The sequence below is a fragment of the Heterodontus francisci genome, chromosome 11, assembly GCF_036365525.1.
Source record: "Heterodontus francisci isolate sHetFra1 chromosome 11, sHetFra1.hap1, whole genome shotgun sequence".
NCBI lineage: Eukaryota > Metazoa > Chordata > Chondrichthyes > Heterodontiformes > Heterodontidae > Heterodontus > Heterodontus francisci.
In genome coordinates, this window is record NC_090381.1 from 110,139,933 (window position 1) to 110,161,237 (window position 21,305).

Genomic DNA, 21,305 nt, shown 5'->3' on the forward strand with positions numbered 1-21,305 from the left:
GATAGAAGTTTACAACGTTATGAGTGGCATGGATATGAGTGGATAGTCAGAAGCTTTTTCCCAGGGTGGAAGAGTCAGTTATTCGGGGACATAGGTTTAAGGTGCGAGGGGCAAAGTTGAGAGGGGATGTGCGAGGCAGTTCTTTACACAGAGGGTGGTGAGTGCCTGGAACTTGCTGCCGGGGATGGTGGTGGAAGCAGGTACGATAGCGACGTTTAAGAGGCATCTTGGCAAATACATGAATAGGAAGCGAATACAGGGATACGGTCCCAGGAAGTGCAGAAGGTTTTAGTTTAGGCAGGCATCAAGATCGGCGCAGGCCTGTTCCTATGCTGTACTGTTCTTTATTCTTTGTTCTTTGTACATTCACATCATGTGAAGGTTTCACCCCTTGGCTTGTCCCTCCAAACTTTTTTAAAGGCAGTGAGTCGCCTTCTTAGATCTTCTAGTTGTTCGGCATCCAAATATGAAAGCATAGAGTCCAATCTCCCTAATAATTCAGTATTAACTAACCAGTAGCTGGAGGTTCAATTTGAGAATTGTTCAGGCCCCCTTCTACCTCATCCTCACTAACTCTTTCCTCCTTCACTTTCCCTACTACTTGACATAACTGTTCTTGCTTATCCTCACCCCGGCAATGATATTGTTCGAACATATTGATGTGACACAGCTGCTTTTCTTTCCGGTGATCTTGGTTGTAAATCAAATAATTTCCGTGGTTCACACTGTAAAGGCAGTAATACTACCACTTCATCCCCTGGTTGAAATGTTCAGGTCTTGGTATGCTTGCCTGCCGATAACTTCATGGCGGTTTGCGAAGCTTTTGTCCAGTTTGCAAGCTCTCCTGAGCCGTTCACAGAACACTGATACATCATTTAGCACTGATGATTCATCTTCCTGTTCCCAAACGTTTTCTTTAGTTAGTTTTAGAGAACCTCTTATCTCATGCTCATGAACTAATTCAAAAGGACTTAAACTGGTAGATTCATTGCTTGAATCCCTAGTGGCAAGCAAAAGAAATTCTAATCCTTTATCCAAATCATGGGTATATTCATACCAACACTGTACTAAATCGTTTCCCAAAAAATGATATGGGAATTAGAGATGCCAGTTTTCCTGCAGTTTGTGGTTTTCCCACAATATGGCGCATATGACACGTTTCACAAGACTGTACCACGTCCTTGGAAAGACCTGGACAGGAAAAATGTTGAACTATACGTGATTGGTCTTCTGCTCCCCACATTTCCCGCGATAGGAATTTCGTGCACTATCCTGAACAGTTCCCAGCGATACTTGGGCAGTACCACTATCTGGTGAACAACGGTTCATTCTTCATGTGCAGATCTGCTAGGAGATCTCCACTTCCTCATCAGAATGCCATTTTCAATGCCTTCCAGAACTCACTTTGCCTCAACTTCTGTTAGAGTTGATTGTGCCACGATATTTAACTCTGGATTGGCTTGCTGAGCCTTGATCAGAGAAGACATATTAAATTTATTTATTTTCCAAATTATTTACTTACTTATTTATTATCCAAAGAAAATTTCAGATATTCGACTATCGGACTGTAGTGCCAATTGTACCTCCAACAATGGAACTTGTTTAGCCATTGCTCAGGTCACTACACATGAAGGAAAAATTCCTAGAACCTTTTACTGCAACTGTTCTGTCTCTTTAACTTCACTTGGATTTTTTGCGGGAACTGGAGAAGCTACAACCTTTGCTCTGGCCAAATCATTCCCCAGGAGCAGATCAACTCCATCGACTGGCAAACTATGGACAACTTCTACAGTTACCATTCCATTCATTAGGTCATACTCAAGGTGCATCCAACACAAAGGTACGTGTATATAATCCGCTCCAATACCATGCACTGAAACTTTGGAATTCAGTTCGCTCTCTGGTGGAAAAATTATGCCGATACCCAGCAAAGGTATTTGGGTGCTTCCTGTATAACTATGGGTTTACGTGCCTCACTTGAGTGATAAGGAATTATTTTTCCTTCTGACAAGAATTCCCGTTAACTCTCAGGTATCTTATTCACGACCCCTTCACTCACAGTGGGTTTTTGTATTTGGCCTTACAGCTGCAGTCAGAGTGATACCTGAAATTTCCGCCAGTAAGCTTCAGGGCCCAACACATACACAGCGAGAATAGCCTTATTTGCCATTTACTATTGTGCAGAAGCCTCCTCAGAAAGCATTGCATAAACTTTAGGAGATCTGCCCACAGATCTTCTTTGCATAAGCACTGTCCTAGTATCCTTCATCTTTCCAAAGGGAATGAAAAGTGCCTCGACGTCCCGTTGTTCAAACGTAGGGAGGGCTTGCTGGTCAGGGCTCCTTTCTCTGCTTTGGACTTGTGTACTTCAATAAGTCACATGGCATTACCCCACGACTTCCAGCATTCTGCACGAAGGTGTCCCACCTCGTGATGATGATAACACTTAGGCTTGCAGACCTCATTTCCAACCTCAGCTTCTTCTGTTTTGGTCTGAGGAGGAGATCCCGGTGTGTTCCCAGCTACTCCTTCTTGTCTCCGGCTACTTGCCTTCATTTCACTCTCACACCTTCTATCCTTCTCGTGTTTGTGGGGGTGATGGACAAATGGTTTGGACTTATAAGCAAGCTTGTAATCATTAGCAATTTCCCATGTCTTTCTTTCTGCTTTAACCTTCTGTTTCTCTACATGAGTTCTAATGGAGGGATTATATTTTTCAATTCTTCGAGGAGAATTAGTTCTCTAAGATTAGTGCCCATATCCAATGACAACATTAATTTGCTTTACCTTCTCATATTCTATATAAGTCTTCCTAGACTTCCTCCACAGGTTCCGAAACTTCTGCCAGTAAGCTTCCGGGCCCAACTAATATGCAGCAAGAATAGCCGTTTTTCCATCTCATAATTTGCAGAAGCCTTCTCAGCAAGCATGGCATAAACTTCAGGAGCTTTGCCCATCAACCTGATTTGCATAAGCAGTGTTCAGCTTTCTTTTGGCCACTTCATCTATTTGGCTATCTTTTCAAAAGAAATGAAAAATGCCTCTACGTTCCTTTCCTCAAATTTATGGAGGGCTTGCACAAATGTAAACAGCTCTCCACTGGGTCATGGGCTAGAGCCAGATCTTTCCTCACCAGAATTTTCACAGAGGTCAACACCACCCACTCATCTTAGCTGCATCCTTTAACTTCGAACTCCCTTCCTTCTCTTTCTCTTTCTAATGCTCTCTCTTTTCCCCTTTCCTCTCTTTCAAATACAAGCTTCTACATTGTCAAATCTTTTTCAAGCTAATTTTCTTAATTGTTTTTTTCTGTTGAAGCTTATGTTTTACCATTTTGATTTCTTTTTACTTCGCTTTGTCAAGTTCAAGCTGCCTCACCTGTAACTGAATTTTAGCTATCGTCTTGTTTGCCTTTTTTTCCTTCCAATTGCATATATTGTGCTCATCCTTCAATTATGTCTGCTTCCTTAGCTCCTGTTTTTTACTCTAACACCAATAGTTCTGCCAAATCCTTTCTTTTAACCTTAGTTAAGTTTTTCCTAATCAGTCAGCAATACATCCACCTTCCCCAGAAATGTCACAACAACTCTTAAAGACATTCCGGTCAAGTAAACTTTAATATGCTGCACAATAAACCTGTTTTGTTTCTTTTGTTCATTTCAATTATTATTAATCCACTTGCAATTGCATATTATCGGTTTAGGGTTATCCCACCAAAAGCCCCAATTATATATTATGACTGAGGCGGATAGAGTGCACTGTTTTTCTAGTTCCACCTCTGTACAGATCACAATATATATTGAAAAAATTTCCCAGCTACTGATAAGGTCAATGATGGACTCTATGTTTATCCCAGAATAAAATACACCAATCAGGTTTCTTTAACAAGCAACAAAATTATCAGAATATTTAAAAACAACGCTTAGTGATGAAACTAAGCATTAACATACAGATTGAAATATAAAAGTTCCCTTTTTTACCTTAGCCACCCCCCCTCACAGTCATAGACACACACATACACCTACTAGTTATGTGAAATAAAAGTTCTTTAGAGCTCTGTTCCAAAAAAAAAGAGAATAATTTGACCAGATACTTGCTAATTCTTGAAGAAAAAAGAGATGTCAGATGTCCTTACTTTTGATTTGACGACCCAGACACACGTAGATGGCTGACACTGGGTATCTTCCTAGAATAGTTCTTGTCTGGCAATGTTGACCATGAGTTTGGGCAGGCTTTCCAGGAAAACTGCAGCAACAGTTTAACCCTGTTTCTTACACTTGCTTCTCAGAGGTTGTCAATGAAGTGGAAAACTGGCAGACTTTTAAAAGAGCTTGAACAAACTGAGGTTGGGTCTGGGCCGTTGAATTTTTTCTCCAAATGTCTTTTTTAAAACATTGCACATATCCTAACTGCCTGCCCAACGTGAAAGCAAAAATATCTCAGACGTCAAGCCTCCCGACCCCTATCAATCGTGACCTGTCACTACTTTGTAAACATCTTTGTCCAAGTCAAAAAAGCCCTTGCTGGGTATTCATTTGAAAACAGGTGCTTTCTATTAACTGTTTGCTTACAAGCTGAGACCAAAAGACCTTCTGATGACCTTTTCTTTTTAAAAAACACAAAGTTCCAGCATCTATGGAATTTCTTTTTCGATGTTGCAACCCAAGTCCTCCAATAAAAAGGCAAAAAAGGAAGCACTTGTAACAACCTTTACCACGTGGACTGCAGCAGTTCAAGACCGTTAATCACCAACATTTTCTCAAGGGCAGTTAGGGATGGGTAATAAATGCTGGCATTGCCAGCGACGCTAACATCCCAAGAATAAATAGCAGAATTAATTAAATTACAATACAAGTTAACATCTGAACTGGGTACTCGCCCCACGTGACTCAAAAGGGCAAAGAACAAAGAACAGTACAGCACAGGAGCAGGCCATTCGGCCCTCCAAGCCTGCTCCGATCTTGATGCGTGCCTAAACTAAAACCATCTGCACTTCCGGGACGCTTATCCCTCTATTGCCTTCCTATTCATGTATTTGTAAATGTGTCTCTTAAATGTCACTATCGTATCTGCTTCCACCACCTCCCCTGGCAGCAAGTTCCGGGCACTCACCACCCTCTGTGTAAAGAACTTGCCTCGCACATCCCGTCTAAACTTTGCCCCTCTCACCTTAAACCTATGTCCCCTAGTAACTGACTCTTCCACCCTGGGAAAAAGTTGATGACTATCCACTCTGTCCATGCCGCTCATAACTTATACTCCTTATTCTGTGACGTCACTTCGCGATATATATAACTGCCTCTCGCCGCTGCTTCTGTCTTTGCTGCGCTTTGTTGCTCTGCCACTTCCTTTAGTTCCCTTGCTGTTTTTAATGACTCCTCTGTTCTGCTGTGCTTTGCTGCTTTGCCACTATGGGTGATTCCCGCACATATGATGTCTCAGATAGGGAAGATTCAAAGAAGTCTAAGATGGTTTTGGAGTCCATGTGGAGAAATGCACCTGAAATACAAAATAACGTTAGTGAGCTACAGGCACAACACCCACATGGGAATATGATGTGGCGGAAATAACAAATCCTAGTTAAAAGAACGGGATCATTAGGAACTAATATGCCTGGTTGCAAGGCAATCCTGAAAGATAGGAAAGAGAAAAAAAAACAAGAGGGTTTGAGTGGTGATATTGATCAAATAAATGGTTATATCTCTGGAGCAGGATTATGCAGTTAAGGGATAACATATAGAATATTTTTGGTTAGAATTAAGAATTCCCCTGCAAATTATAACGATATGCAATACTCAATAAAAAAACGCTACAAGTAAAGAGTGTTTTAATAATGCTTTTTAAGAAAAGTGGCATTTATTTACAGATAACAGTGAAATGGATGTGTTGCTTAACAATGACATCGTAAATCATTCTCCACATCCAGAAAGGGCATGTAATTTTCATTCTTTGCTGCCAGAGCAGAAAAATGATGTTGCACAACTGTATTTTGTTAGAAAACGTAACAACACTTTAATTGCTTCTTTTACCAATTCTGGGTACTGTGCAGCAACAGATGAGCAAACTAGGGAGCTTTTTGTTCCTGAAACCTAGTTCTCTGAGCGATCATAGAACAGTGCTATTAGCTACTTTTCTGTTTTTCCACTTAGGCAGCAAGATGACATAGCAAACATTGAAAATGGATTCCAAATACAATCATACATAGCTGTGCTTAAATTTTGAAAGTAAATAATAAAGCATTCTACGAACTTTGTAAGATGAACAATGATCTGTCCTTTTACACATTGAACTGTCATGTGTTTGCATCCAGAAATTCAGTCAGTAGCAGGAACATATCTGACATTTCTGCGCTCAGTGTAATTTTCCAAAGCTCAATTATTTTCTCTAAATGTTACAACCTTATCACTCACTTTGTGTATAGTCGTATCGCCGCTTGCATTGAGAAATTCATTGTATGCAACTGGTTAAAATTGTCAGAAAGGTAGGCAACTTTCGTCATCTGTAATTGGTCAGGGATGTTTTCAGGTAATTCAGGACTGCGCACAGAAAACAAGAATCCAGTAGCTCTTTATGAAGCTCAAAAATTCTTTCTAGGACACTGCTTCAAAATAACTGATGTAGGTCATTGAGAAATAATATTTTTTGATGTCATGCACCCATTTCGGGACACAGCTTTGCAAACAAACGTGATTTCTTATGACTGGACCTCACAAAATGCACTGTCATAGTTGCATTTAACAGCAGATAAGTTGGGTTTCATCCTTTTTTGAAACAAGGGCTTGACGATGCAACACACAATATGCTATGATTACCAATGGGTTTATGGCACTTATTCTTGTAACAGGGTCACTCCTATTGCCTGTCATAGCGACAGCAGCGTTTGTGTACACAGCAATATAGTTCTCCCACTTGGGTGATTCTGATTCAGTGAAATTATCCAGCAAGTTGAATATTCCCTCAGTCGCTGTTTATGCTGTTAACACCTGACAAAATGAAAACCTTCTCAATTTGCCCCCAGCCAAACATAGCGAATGTAAACAAATAATTGCAATGCACTTGCAGTTGTCTCATTGAGCTGAATTGCAAACTGGTCATATTAACAGCGCCTTTTCGTCAACTGCTATTTAATAACTGTTGGACTTGCCTTGATTCTTCTCCTAACTGTGTCATTAGAAAATGATACGCACCTCAACCTTTGTGCTTGATTTTCACTCGCTATCACTTTTGCTGAATTTATGTAGCAACACATCCAATCAAATCCTGTCTGATAGGCTGTGCATTCTTGTTGTTTTGTAACCTGAGCCACTGTTAAGAAGAGTACTTTCAGGTCCTGAGCCAGAAATAAATATATATTTATCGCTGAAGTTTTCTGATGACTGTATTTTTCTTTTTGTTTGTTCAAAGAAGTCTTTGTATTTATCTTTACATTCCAAATGCTTTGTGGTAGTTGCTGCTTTAGTTTTGCAGGGTGTTGGCTAAAATTTGTAAGTACAGTACATTGTGGCCATGCATCACTGAGCTTCATATATCCAAATTCTATATAACTATGCTCATACTTTCCGTTTTTCATTTGTTCCTTTCTCTTAGAATTAGCACCGTCTATGGTTACTGCCAGAGCACTTGCAATGGCAGTATCAGTTCGTTTCAAATACTTCTCCACTGTAAAGTAATTTAGACGTATAGCATCATTAATCTACTTTTTAAGGGTGTCTGTTTTGTGCAGAAGCACACAGATTCCAGAATGGCAAAAATGTCCATTTGTTGTTCCAGCATTTGTTTTTGTTTGCTCTATGCGGCAACTGTGAAGTTCTGCACTGTATCGTTTGGAATTTGCAAACATTATAAACAAAAAAATAGATTTTACAGTTATAGTCAGTAGCAGAACTGGCCTTAGGTAAAATGGGACACTGGAACCGCATGCTTTTACGCCCCCATTCTTCAAGTTTAAGTATTATGAGGGCATGAAAGCAGAGCTAGCCAAAGTGAACTTACAAATTAGGTTAAGTGACAGGTCAATAGAGATGCAGCGGCAGACATTTATGGGGATGTTTCAGAATACACAGAATAGATATATTCTAATGAAAGAAAAATTCTAAGGATGGGCCCCTGCATCCGTGGTGAACTAAAACAGTTAGAGATAGTATGAAACTTAAAGAGAAAGCATTTAACTGCACAGAGATTGGACAGAATATAAAGAAAAAGTCAAAGAATGACTAAAAGATTGATTACAAATATAAAATTAGGGGAGAGAAAGCTAGCTCGAAATATAAAGACAGATAGTAAGAGTTTCTATAGATAACTAAACAAGAGAAAAGTTAACAAAGTGAGCATTGGTCCTATAAAAAGTGAGTCTGGGGAATTAATAATGGATAATAAGGAGATGGCAGATGAATTAAACAGGCATTTTGCATCGGTCTTCACTATTGAGGATACAGGTTACATCCCAGTATTAGCAGTAAGTCAGGAAATAAAAGGGAGAGAGAAAATTAAATCACCAGGGAAGTGGTACTGAACAAACTGTTGGAGCTGTGGGATGGCAAGTTCCCGGGTCCTGATGGACTTCATCCTAGAGTGTTAAAAGCAGTGGCTAGTGAGATAGTAGATGCATCAGTTTTAAGTTTCCAAAATCGCCTAGATTCAGGGAAGGTTCCATTAGGTTGGAAAATAGCAAATGTAACCTTTATTCAAAAATAGAGAGGGACAAAAAGCAGGAAAATGCAGGCGAGTTTACTTACCATCTGTCTGAGGGAAAATGTTAGAAAAACTCAAGGTAATCAGGTAAAGTCAATGTGGTTTTCTGAAAGAGAAATCAAGTTGACCCAATTTATTGGAGTTCTTTGAGGGAGTTACATGTGCTGTGGATAAAGGGGAACCGGTGGATGTATTGAACTTAGATTTGCAGAAGGCATTTGATAATGTGCCACAGCAAAGCTTATTTCAGAAAATAAAAGCTCATGGTGCCGGGTGTAACTTGGATAGAGGGTTGGTTAGCTAAGAGGAAATAGAGAGTAGGCATAAATGGGTCAATTTCTGGCTGGCAAAATGTTGGAGAAAATCCAGATTGTGCCCAATTGTTGAACAAATTCTCCGGACTCAGACGTTGAGAATCAAACACTTTATTGCATGATATCATGGGGATGCACACCTTACCTAAATGCGGTCCAGTGCTACTCCAAAAGCTACAGATCACCGTGGACTTATATAGTATAACAAAGGCAGAGCAGACAGTTTCTCAATCAGACATAAAACCGCAAGATAACCACAGGACTGCCTACATGACTATACACCATGCACAGTCCGAGGTCAGCTTCGCATAAGGCTGCAAGTCAATGCACACTCCAGGTACCACATCCGCCCATTGCTAACGTCTGTCTGGGTTGCACAAGCAATTTGCAAAGCAGAAGGTTCAGCAGAATATTCTTTGCCCACTTTCGCCATGAACTCTGTCTACATCTTGTGACAGTTGATTGTGGTTAGCTGTTCTGTCTACAATTTATGACTGTTGGTTGTGGTTAGAATAGCTACAAGCTGTGTCCTGCTTTTCTGCTTCTACAAAGTTATGTAATAATTAGCAAAGCTCAGAAACATTTCTCCAACACAAGATGTAATGAGTGGTGTGCCACAGGGATCTGTGCTGGGGCTTCAACCTTTTACAATTGATATCAATGCCTTAGATGAAGGGACCGAGCCTTTGGTTGCTAAATTTGCTGATGACACATAGATAGGTAGGAAGGCAACGTGTGAAAAAGACATAAGGGGGCTACAAAGGGATAGAGACAGTTAAGTGAGTGGGCACAGACCTGGCAAATGGAGTATGATGTGGGAAAGTGGGAAATTGTCCACTTTGGCAGGAAGAATAAAACAAGAAACATATTATCGAAATGGTGAGAAATTGCAGAGCTATGAGTTGCAGAGGGATCTGGATGTCCTGGTGCATGAATCACAAAAGGTTAGAATGCAGTTACAGCACGTAATTAGGAAAGCCTAATAGAATGTTATTGTTTATTGTGAGGGGATTTGAATACAAAAGTAGGGAGGTTATGCGTCATCAATACAGGACATTGGTGAGACAACATCTGGAGGACACAGTACAGTCTGGGTCTCCTTATTTAAAGAAGTATGTAAATGAATTCACGGAGGTTTACAAGACTAATACCTGGAGGGCTGTCTTACGAGGAATGATTGGATAGGCTAGGCCTGTACTTGCTGGAAATTAGATGAGTAAGAGGCGACTTGATAGAAAACATATAAGATCCTGAGGGGTCTTGACATGCTGGATGCAGAAAGGATGAACTCGATCCAGCACTTCTTCCTTCCTCATTGGGTTGCAAGCACATTGAACAAGAAATTTCTCATACACATTTCAGGATTTCTTTCCCACTTTGCTATTTACATTTATATTCCCAGAATCTATATTAAGAATTTGAAGCCCCATTGATCACTGCCCTGTAATTTTTGCATCATTCTATATTTGCCTCTTAATTTTCTCCTCTGCCTCTTTCATACTAGCTGGTGGTCTATATCAGTGTTTTTCAAATTGGGGTCCAGAGACCGCTACGCATCACCAGAGGCCTTTACAGGGGCTCTATAGTGGCTGGAAGCGGGCTTGGTGTGAGCTGGGACGTGGGATCAGAGTCTGGTCTCCATGTATGAAATGCAAATGAGCTGGCTGTTTCATTCTCATGGGGATAAAAGTAGATATCCTTGGATGAGAAAGGATATAGATATTATATGAGGTAGAATATTTAGTTATAAACAATAAGGAGGCCACATACTCCTTGGAAAGAAAGTGTCTAAGGCGGGTAGAGGAACGGAGGGATTTCAGGGTACTGATACAGAAGGCACTCGAAGTTGCAATGCAGATTGATAAAGATTGAAAAAAAAATCAATCAAATTCATTTCTAGAGGAAAACAATTGCACCAATAACGCAGTGTATGCTAAATTTGTATAAAATCTTAATTAATAAACACTTGTGATACAGTGAGCATATTTTGTTGGCATATTTTTTTCTAGAATAAAATCAGCAATGAGAGACCCTAGGAATCCGGAAAGAATGATCAGGCTCGGGCTTTTTCACTTCAAAAAAGAGAAGACAGGTGGAGGGAAGAGTGGGGAGCGGGTGAAGCCTGATAGACGTTTTAAAGATTATGAAATAGTTTGATAGGTAGACGTAGACGGGCACTTGCAGGTGTAATCAGAACGAGGGTCCATAAATATAAGACAGTCACTAAATCCAGTAGTGAATTCAGGAGAAAGGCCTTTACCGAGAGAGTGGTTAGAATGTGGAAATCACTATCTAGACGTGTATTTGAGGGAATAGCATAGATGGGTTTAAGGGGAAGCTAGCTAAGCACATGAGAGAGACAGACATACAGAGAAAGAGACAGGGGAGTGGGCGGGGGAGAGAGAGAGAGAGAGAGCGAGAGACAGGGAAAGGAATGGAAGGGTGAGTCAATGCTGCTAGATGAAGAATGGTGAGAGGAGGCTCGTGTGGAGCATAAACACTGGCTTGTGGCAGAGTTGGGAAAGCTGTCCCACAAACTGGTCAAGTAACAGCCTGACATCGTCATACTCATGGAATCATGCCTTACAGATGATGTCCGAGACCCTGCGATCACTATCCCTGGGTATGTCCTGTCCCACTGGCATGACAGACCTAGCAGAGGTGGCGGCACAGTGGTATACAGTCGGGGGGGGGGGGGGTGGGGGGAGTTGGCCTGGAAGCACTCAACATCGACTCTGGTCCCCATGAAATCTCATTGCATCAGGTCAAATATGAGAAAGCAAGTATCCTGCTGATTACCACCTACCGCCCTCCCTCTGCTGATGAGTCAGTACTTATCCATGTTGAGCACCCCTGGAGGAAGCACTGAGGGTGGCTAGGGCGCAAGATGTACTCTGGGAGGGGCACTTCACATTCCATCACCAAGAGTGGCTCGGAAGCACAACTACCGACCGAGCTGGTCGAGTCCTAATGGACAGAGCTGCTAGACAGGGTGTGAGGCTGGAGGGGAGGGAACTAACAAGAGAGAAAAAATCTGCCTGCCTCAGTTGCATCTATCCATGACAGTATTGGTAGGAGCGACCACCGCACAGTGCTTGTGGAGAAGAAGTCCTGCCTTCACATTCAGGATACCGTCCATCCTGTTGTGTGGCACTTTCACCGTGCTAAACGGGATAGATTTTGAACATATCTAGCATTGCGAAACTGGGCATCCATGAGGCTCTGTGGGCCATCAGCAGCAGCAGAATTGTACTGAACCAGAATCTATAACCTCATGGCCGGCATATTCCACACTCTACCAATACCATCAAGCCAGGAGAACAACCCTGGTTCAATGAAGAGCGCAGGAGGTCATGCCAGGAGCAGCCAGGAATACCTCAAAATGAGGTGTCAGCCTAGTGAAGCTACAACAGAGTGCTACTTGCGTGCCAAACTGCATGAGCAGCATTCTATTTGCAGAGCTAAGTGATCACATAACCAACGGATCTGATCTAAGGTCTGCAGTCCTGCCACATCCAGTCGTGAATGGTGGTGGGCAATTAAACAACTAACTAGAGGAGGTGGCTCCACAAATATCCCCATCCTCAATGATGGGAGAGTTCAGTACATCAGTGTGAAAGATAAGGCAGAGGCATTTGCAATAATCTTCAACCAGAAGTGCCGAGTTGATGATTCATCTCAGCCTTCTCCTGAAGTCACCAGCATCACTGATGCCAGACATCAGACAATTCGACTCACTCTGTGTGATATCAAGAAACGACTGAAGGAACTGGACACTGCTAAGTCTAGGAGCCCTGACAATATTCCGGCAATAATACTGAAGACCTGTGCTCCAGAACTTGCAATGTCCCTAGCCAAATTGTTCCACTACAGCTGCAACATTAGCAATGTGGAAAATTGCCCAGGTATGTCCTATGCACAGAAAGCAGGACAAATCCAACCCGGCCGCTTACCGCCCCATCTACCCACTGTCAATCATCAGTCAAGTGTCATCAACAGTGCCATCAAGCGGCACTTGCTTAGCAATAACCTGCTCAGTGACGCTCAGTTTGGGTTCCGTCAAGGCACTCAGCTCCTGACTTCATTACAGCCTTGGTTCAACCATGCATAAAACAGCTGAGCTCAAGAGGTGATGTGAGAGTGACTGCCCTTGACATCAAGGCAGCATTTGACCGAATATGGCATCAAGGAGCCCCGCAAAAACTTAAGTCAATGGGAATCAGGGGGAAAAGTCTCCACTGGTTGGAATCAGACCTAATGTAAAGGAAATGGGTGTGGTTGTTGGAGGTCAATCATCTGAGCTCCAGGACATCACTTCAGGTGCTCCTCAGGGTAGTGTCCGAGGCCCAACCATCTTCAGCTGCTTCATCAATGACCTTCCTTCAATCATAAGGTCAGGGATGGGTATGTTTCCGCCACAAAAGTGCCAAGCAATGACCATCTCCAACAAAAGAGAATCTAACCATCTCCCCTTGACATTCAGTGACAATACCATCGCTGATTCCCCCACTATCAACATCCTAGGTGTTACCATTGACCAGAAACTGAACTGCAGTAGCCATATAAATACCATGGCTACAAGAGCAGCTCAGAGTCTTGGAATCCTGTGGCAAGTAATTCACTTTATGACACCCCAAAGCCTGTCCACCGTTTACAATGCACAAGTCAGGAGTGTGATGGAATACTCTCCACTTGGCTGGATGGGTGTAGCCCCAACAGCACTCAAGAAGCTCGACACCATCCAGGACAAAGCAGCGCACTTGATTGGAACCCCATCCACAAACATTCACTCCCTCCACCACCGACGCACAGTGGCTGCAGTGTGCATCATCTGCAAGATGCACTGCAGCAACACACCAAGTCTCCTTAGACAGCACCTTCCAAACCTGCGACCGCTACCAACTAGAAGGACAAGGGCAGCAAATGCATGAGAACAGCGCCACCTGCAAGTTCCATTCCAAGTCACACACCATCCTGACCTGGAACTACATCGCTGTTCATTCACTGTTGCTGCTTCAAAATCCTGGAACCCCCTTCGTCACAGCACTGTGGGTGTATCTAGAATGACTGAGCATCTACAGCTCCCTGGGATAGAAAATTACAAAGGTTCACAGCCCTTTGAGTGAAGATATTTCTCCTCACCTCACTCTGACCTCTCGTAATAGAATCCCCACCCAAGGGGGAGCATCCTTCCAACATGCAACTTGTTAAGCACCTTCAGGCTGCTATATGCTTCAATGAGATGTCCGCTCATTCTTTTGAACACTGGGCGGTATACGCGGGTATAGTGAAAGTGTGCAGCAATGTGGAGTTGGTGGCCTAGTGGTAATGTCACTGAACTAATAATCAAGCATTCCACGTAATGCCCTTGAGATACATGTCCAAATCCGAACATGGTGACTGGTGGAGCATAAATTGAATTAATAAACTTTCTTTTAATAAAAATTGAGGAATTGAAAAGTCGTCTCAGTAAAACGCATCTGGTTCACTAATGTCACTGAGGGACGGAAATCTGCTGTCCTTTCCTGGTCTGGCCCACATGTGGCTCCAGACTCACAGCATTGTGATTGACTCTTAACTGCCCTCTGAAGTGGCCTAGTAAGCCACTCTGTTGCCAAGGGCAATTATAGATTGTTAACAAATGCTGGCTTTGACAGTGACGCCCCCCTACCCACCAAGGAGACAAAAATGCGCTTACATGTGAATCATGCAGTGATCACTTAGAAAATGAGACAGGGATGTTATGAAGTATTTCGCTGTCACAGAGGCATTAGTATTCTCTTGAGATATTTATTAATTTCCCGAAGGCAGCCTCAATTGAAATCGGAAAACAAAGCTCCCTATTGAGATTATTTCTTTTGACATTTTAAACCCGATGCTTGAGCAGTTCATTTTTCATTCCTATATAAAGAACAGAAGCAATATCTTTATCGTATTGCAAGACAATTAATAATAATTAGCTTCACCACAGCGATGTTTCAGCTTATTTTGGGAGTGCTGCTGATGAAACCTTTTGCATGGGGGTCAGATGAGCTAACCTGCACCCTTCGGAAACGATTCCATCTGCCCAAAATATTGAAGGATGGGGATGTTGTGCTCGGAGGGTTGTTTCCCATGCACTGGGCCAAGTTTGAGAAGATCAAGTTATTTCGAAATCCACCAGAAGAAACCAAATGTGGAAGGTCAGTTCAACTCTGTAAATGCACACTCAGTTTCGATTAACTTTTAAATGAAAACCATGTTTGCAAATATGCTCATATATGTACTGTAATGTGAGTGACATTTTGAGACATTTGTTTCTTTTATATTGTATTTAGGTTCAGGTTGTCAACTACTCTGAACTGCTACATCGTTTAAAATTTACAATGAGCACAGGCTTTCGGACAAGCAGTTTGTACTGCACAAAAATAGAAACCGAAACTAGGTGCTCTTAATACAACATCGTCACTAATAAATCCAAGAAAATAATACCTAGAGAATGGATAGAACGTGGATCTCGTTGTTCTTTGCTTTACAAATATTGTTAAATATTATGACGTTCTCGAAATGCCATTTGTGTTTGCCCCTCAGTTTTAGATTAAAGGATTTTCTCCGTGCGCAGGCCATGCTTTATGCAATAGAGGAAATAAACACGGATGCGACACTTCTCCCCAACATTACTTTGGGCTACAGGCTTTACGATGACTGCGCGTCCCCAAAGATCGCAACAAAAGTCGCTCTGGCTCTCGTTAATGGGCAGGAAGAAGCATATGTGGATCAAGTCTGCAACGGGTCTCTTAATGTCGCTGGTATTGTTGGTTGCGATGGATCCTCAGCATCTATAGCAGTGGCAAGAATAATCGGTCTATTTAAAATGCCAATGGTGAGATTCGGTGAAATTACTGCAGTCACTGTCAAACAATTTGAACCGATTAATTGCTAGATGTATACCGAGGAGTATATTTAAAGTACAGACCTCGCCTCTAATCTGCTTATTTCACCCACATGCAAATTATCTCGGTAAAAGTTCCGTATTTCATTGATTGCAGGTTAGTTACTTTTCCACGTGTGGATGTCTCAGTAATAGGAACGAATATCCGACTTTTTATAGAACAATACCAAGTGACTACCATCAATCCAAGGCATTGGTTCAACTTGTTAGGAGGTTTGGATGGATATGGATTGGAACCATTAGCAGCAACAATGACTATGGCAGATCGGGAATGAAAGCGTTTATTGAAGCTGCCGTGAGTTTCGGCATTTGCATTGCCTTCTCTGAATCATTGTCTGGAACCGATCCTGCAGAAAAAATTACGCGAATTGTCAACGTGATAAAAGCGTCAACTACAAAAGTCGTGGTGGCTTTTGCATCATCGGGGGAAATGCGCGTTTTATTTGACGAGATTTTACGGCAGAACCTCACTGGAATACAATGGATAGGAAGTGAAGCTTGGATTACAGCAGATATTATTGCGCCAGATAAAAGATCGAGATTCCTTACTGGGGCAATCGGAACTGCAGTGCGTGCGGTAGAAGTTCCAGGACTGCGGGACTTCCTGCTCAGGGTTCATCCTTCTCTGTTCCCTGGTGATAACTTAGTAAGGGAGTTTTGGGAAACGACGTTCGGATGCTCTCTAATATTGGATAACACTACAAGCCGAGTAGGATCTTCTCAGCTCCCTCAGTGTACTGGAAATGAAACTTTGCATGAAATACACAACGTCTATACTGACCTTACTCTGGACGGAAGTTCCTACAATGTATATAAAGCAGTTTATACCTTCGCACACGCACTGCACGACATGAATTCATGTGAAAATGGCAAAGGGCCTTTTATAAATAATACATGTGCATATGTTTCAGACTTTAAACCGTGGCAGGTACGTCATTTAACCTATTTAATTTAATTCACTTTAATTGCAAAAACAAGGGGAAAAACCGTGAAGTAATGTTTTGGAAATATTGATTGATTAATGTATAAAAAATACCTTCGGTTGCAGATAAGATTCATGACGACATTTGTCGCATTGTTTTTTAAAGCTTCTCCATTATATGAAGTCCGTACACTTCACAACAAAAACTGGTGAGAAGGTGTACTTTGATGATAATGGCAATCCAGTAGCCGGGTACGACTTTGTAAATTTGCAAATCAATACAAACGGCGGCCTGGCAGTGAAGATAGTTGGACATTATAATGGGTCTGCACCTTTGGGGAAAGAACTGGTGTTGAACCCGAAGCACATTGTCTGGAGCGGAGGTGGCCAGGAGGTATGTCTGCCAATTGAAACTTAGTCTAATTTTACTGCATATCATAATTATTCATGTCTCATCATTATATTTGCCAATACCGTTGTAACCAGATAAAAATAAAGACTATGAATAATCACAGCACCAGGAAATTGATAGTTAGACCCATTTTACAGCTGTTTGCAAAGTGCTTCCGGACTTACTAATTCAATATGTTTTGACTGGAAATTTGCCAGATACTGCCAATGGATCAAACCCACGGTATCTGGTGGAATGCAATGGAGAGTGAAATCTGGCGAGGTGCAAAACCGCTGTTGCACCGACCCCTCAGTTTTCCAATTGGTGGGTAAGGTGAAATTGCACTCGGATTCTGGGGGATGTATCAGTTTTTCAAAGCATCCTTTGATAACATTTCACAGAAACATGTAGTTGGAACTATTAAGACGCATTATACAAAAGATAAACTGGTAATATGGCAGAAAATAGGTTGAAGTTTAAAAAACTGACAGTTGGAGTAAATGGATGTTTTTTCCTGATTGGTAAGAAATAGTTCGCTGCGTATTGTAGAGATGTGTGCCTTATTCTCTAGATGCGTAGAGGCCACTGTTACGACCGTTACAATCTGAGGTGCTGCTTATTTCCCCCTTTACTTTTAGTGGATAAGAAAATCTTACACTGGTAAAACCAGATGCCGAAAGCCCTGAACTGGTATCAAAATGTGTTGACAACATCATATCCATGGGAATAATGGTCTCGGAAGATTTCAAGAGCCTGCAAGATGACAGATTAGGGTCTTGGGCAAATGTGCGTGGAGTAGTTCAAATTAAAAATTGAGCTCAAGCTAACACGTCATTAATAGTCCTTCATTCACCTCCTCATGCCGTACCCGGAACTGCACAGCCAAATAATTTTTTTTGAAGTTTAGTCCTTGTTGTTTAGCAAATATTTGGCGGACAGCATTATTCGCCAAACAATACTGGAGAGAAATGACCAGTTAATCTCTTTGTGAGGATATTAATTGCGTGACAAATATTAGAAAGCGACTGGGGAGAGATCCTTTGGCCTTCATAACGTTGGAGGATTTAAGTCAGTAAAACATTGCACTTAAATATGAAGGTCTCAGAATATAATATGAACTTTAACCTTAATTACATAGATATAATTTGCCGATGAAGACACAGTTACAAATAAATGCATTTGCAGCATATCTATCAACAGAACAATGTAGATAATCTATCGTTTCCTTCGTTGAAGATCCCCCATGCAGTATGCTCTGAAAGTTGTTCTCTTGGAAAGAGAAAAACGGCGAGAAAAGGGCAACCTGTTTGCTGCTTTGACTGCAATCCCTGTGCCGATGGGGAAATTAGTAACACTACAGGTGGGTCGAAATATAGATTTTCCTTTAATATACATGTTTCAGCAAGTGTCTGCAGTGATATCTGAAATGAATTTCTTATTTTCATTATTTTCTTCTTTTCTCTTAGATTCCATAGAGTGCATCAAATGTCCTTTCCTTTCCTGGTCCAATGATCAGAAAGATCAATGTATACCAAAGAAAATAGAATATCTGGCTTTTACAGAAATCCTGGGAATTGCTCTGGTGACTCTTGCATTGATTGGAGTGTGCATGGCTATCAATATAACTGTTCTTTTCTTTAGATATCGAGAAACACCTCTTGTCAAAGCGAACAATTCCGAGCTGAGCTTCCTCCTTCTTTTAGCATTAATGTGCTGTTTTTTGTGCTCAGTTACATTCATTGGCGAACCCTCTGACTGGTCTTGTATGTTACGACACACAGCATTCGGTGTTACATTTGTCCTTTGTATTTCCTGCGTTTTGGTTAAAACCATCCTCGTGCTGATGGCATTTAAAGCCACGCATCCCAGCAGTAACAGGATGAAATGGTTTGGTCAAAAACAGCAGCGTCTTAGTGTTTTCCTCCTAACATTCATTCAAGTTTTAATATGTGCCCTTTGGTTGATCATTGCGCCGCCATTTCCCATGAAGAATACAAACTATTACAGGGAAATTATTATTTTAGAATGTGATGCGGGTTCTTCGGCAGCTTTCTATTCTGTATCAGGTTTTTTCGCTTTGTTATCGTGCGTATGTTTTGTCTTGGCTTTTCTCGCTCGGAAGCTGCCAGATAATTTCAACGAAGCGAAATGTATCACTTTCAGCATGCTGATCTTTTGTGCTGTTTGGATAACCTTTATTCCGGCTTCTGTGAGTTCTCCTGGGAAATACACTGTCGCCGTGGAAGTGTTTGCGATTCTGGCCTCCAGTTTCGGATTGCTGCTTTGCATTTTTGCTCCAAAGTGTTACATTATCATGATAACTCCGGAAAAAAATACAAAGAAGAATCTAATGGGTAAAGTGATTGAAAAGCAGCTTTAAAGAACGATAACACCCGTTTGTATGAATCTTCACTGGCACAAACTATGTACTTCGAAGGATTTGTATAGCAATTAGCTCATATTCTACAAATTGATTCATCTATCAAGCTCAAGTATATGTTTATAAGTTACCCCTTTATTGTATCATAATATTCTCGACGTTTCGACTTTAAATTGTAGAATTAAAATTTTACATGCAATTATTAAACATATTAGAGTCAATATCAAGTGGTTTCTGTACTTATTAGCTCGTAGCTCTGGCAGTAGTTACGAGAGTTACCTTTGATGTCCTGTTCTTTCATGCATTGTCTTTTTTTCTCGGACCTGAAACTGCAGGATATTCCTATCAATGTCATTGGTTCCAACATGGCCACGACTTTTGGCAGTTCCCCAGCAGAATGCACTACACCCGTTCAGTGATATCTTTTTAACCTGGCACCAGGAGTGCAACGGACTCACGCCTGTCGTTGCCGATCCCCCTGTTTACCGAATCTCCTAGAACATCGATATTTTTAAAAGTTCTTGTGCCTCTTGTGCAGCTATGTCTTCCAATATTGACTGCAATCCCTCGAGGTATCATCATCGTGACTGGTATTCAACACTGACAACTTGTGAGTGTTACATTCCCAGGGAATTCTTGCACTGCCTGCCAGTTCGTCCGAGTCTGCCTTGTGTTCCCCCACTCACTCTCTTCCCGAACGGTGTAACCGCGGGTTCTCTACATCCAGAAAACGTAGCTTCTGTATGCACTTGGCGACGTCATGCGCTTTTCAAGCTCTGAAACTCTGAGCTTGAGCTGGAACATTTGGCGGATCCTCTTCTTGCATATGTCGTTTTCAAGAATGCAAAAATGTTTCCTGCGGTTTGTACATGGCACTGGGTGTCCATGTGACGGTCCTCGGCTGTCCTGCCATGACAGTTAAGTTATACAAAACTGTTGGTTGAGCTTAAAGACAATTTAACTGTTTAGTTGAAATCAAAAACGTAACCATTATTCTCATAATCTGATTGGGCATCGTCAACATGGATTTATGAATGTGGAATTATGTTTTAGGAACCTGTTGGAGTTTTGTGATGGTACTAACAAAATTGATCAAGAGGAGCAGGTGAACGTGGTATACTTGGATTTTCAGAAGGCTTTTGATAAAGTCCCCAACAGGAGATTGGTTAGCAAAATTAAAGCAGATGGTATAGGAGATAATATATTGGCATGGATTAAGGATTGGTCAACAAGCAGAAAGCAGAGAGTAGGAATAATAGGGCCATTCTCGCATTGGCAGGCTGTGACTCGTGGGGTATCACAGGATCAGTGCTCGGGCCCCAGCTGTTCACAATATATATCAATGAATTGGATGTGGGGACCAAATGTAATATTTCCAAGTTTGTGGATGACACAAAACCAGCTAGGAATGTGTGTTGTGAGGAAGATGCAAAGTGTCTTCAAGGGGATTTGGAAAGACTGTCTGAGTCGGCAAGAACGTGGCAGATAGAACATTATGTGGAAAAATGTGAGGTTGTCCAATTTAGTCGGAGGAATAGATGTGCAGAGTATTTCTTAAATAGTAAGAGATTATTAATTGCCGATGCACAAAAGGCCCTGGGCGTCCTTGTCAATAAGTCACTGAAAGGTGACATGTAGGTGCAACAAGCAATTAGGAAGGCTAAGGGTATGTTAAA

The 21,305-nt window shown here is 41.6% G+C and overlaps 1 protein-coding gene across 1 annotated transcript; it reads left to right on the plus strand.

Moving 5' to 3' along the window:
• Positions 1–15,609: 15,609 nt before the first annotated feature.
• On the plus strand, positions 15,610–19,629 carry LOC137374969 (extracellular calcium-sensing receptor-like). Its single transcript, XM_068041584.1, has 5 exons — positions 15,610–15,867; positions 16,034–16,864; positions 17,025–17,252; positions 18,486–18,609; positions 18,716–19,629. The coding sequence occupies exons 1-5, from the start codon at positions 15,610–15,612 to the stop codon at positions 19,627–19,629; spliced, it is 2,355 nt and encodes a 784-aa protein (XP_067897685.1).
• The last annotated feature ends 1,676 nt before the right edge of the window (positions 19,630–21,305 follow it).

Excerpts from the sequence above, each read along its gene's own strand:
- LOC137374969 (XM_068041584.1), top strand. The coding sequence starts at position 15,610 with ATGCTTTATGCAATAGAGGAAATAAACACGGATGCGACACTTCTCCCC. Across the intron at positions 15,868-16,033 it reads GTCTATTTAAAATGCCAATG|GTTAGTTACTTTTCCACGTG; the intron begins GTGAGATTCGGT and ends CATTGATTGCAG. Across the intron at positions 17,253-18,485 it reads GGAGCGGAGGTGGCCAGGAG|ATCCCCCATGCAGTATGCTC; the intron begins GTATGTCTGCCA and ends CCTTCGTTGAAG.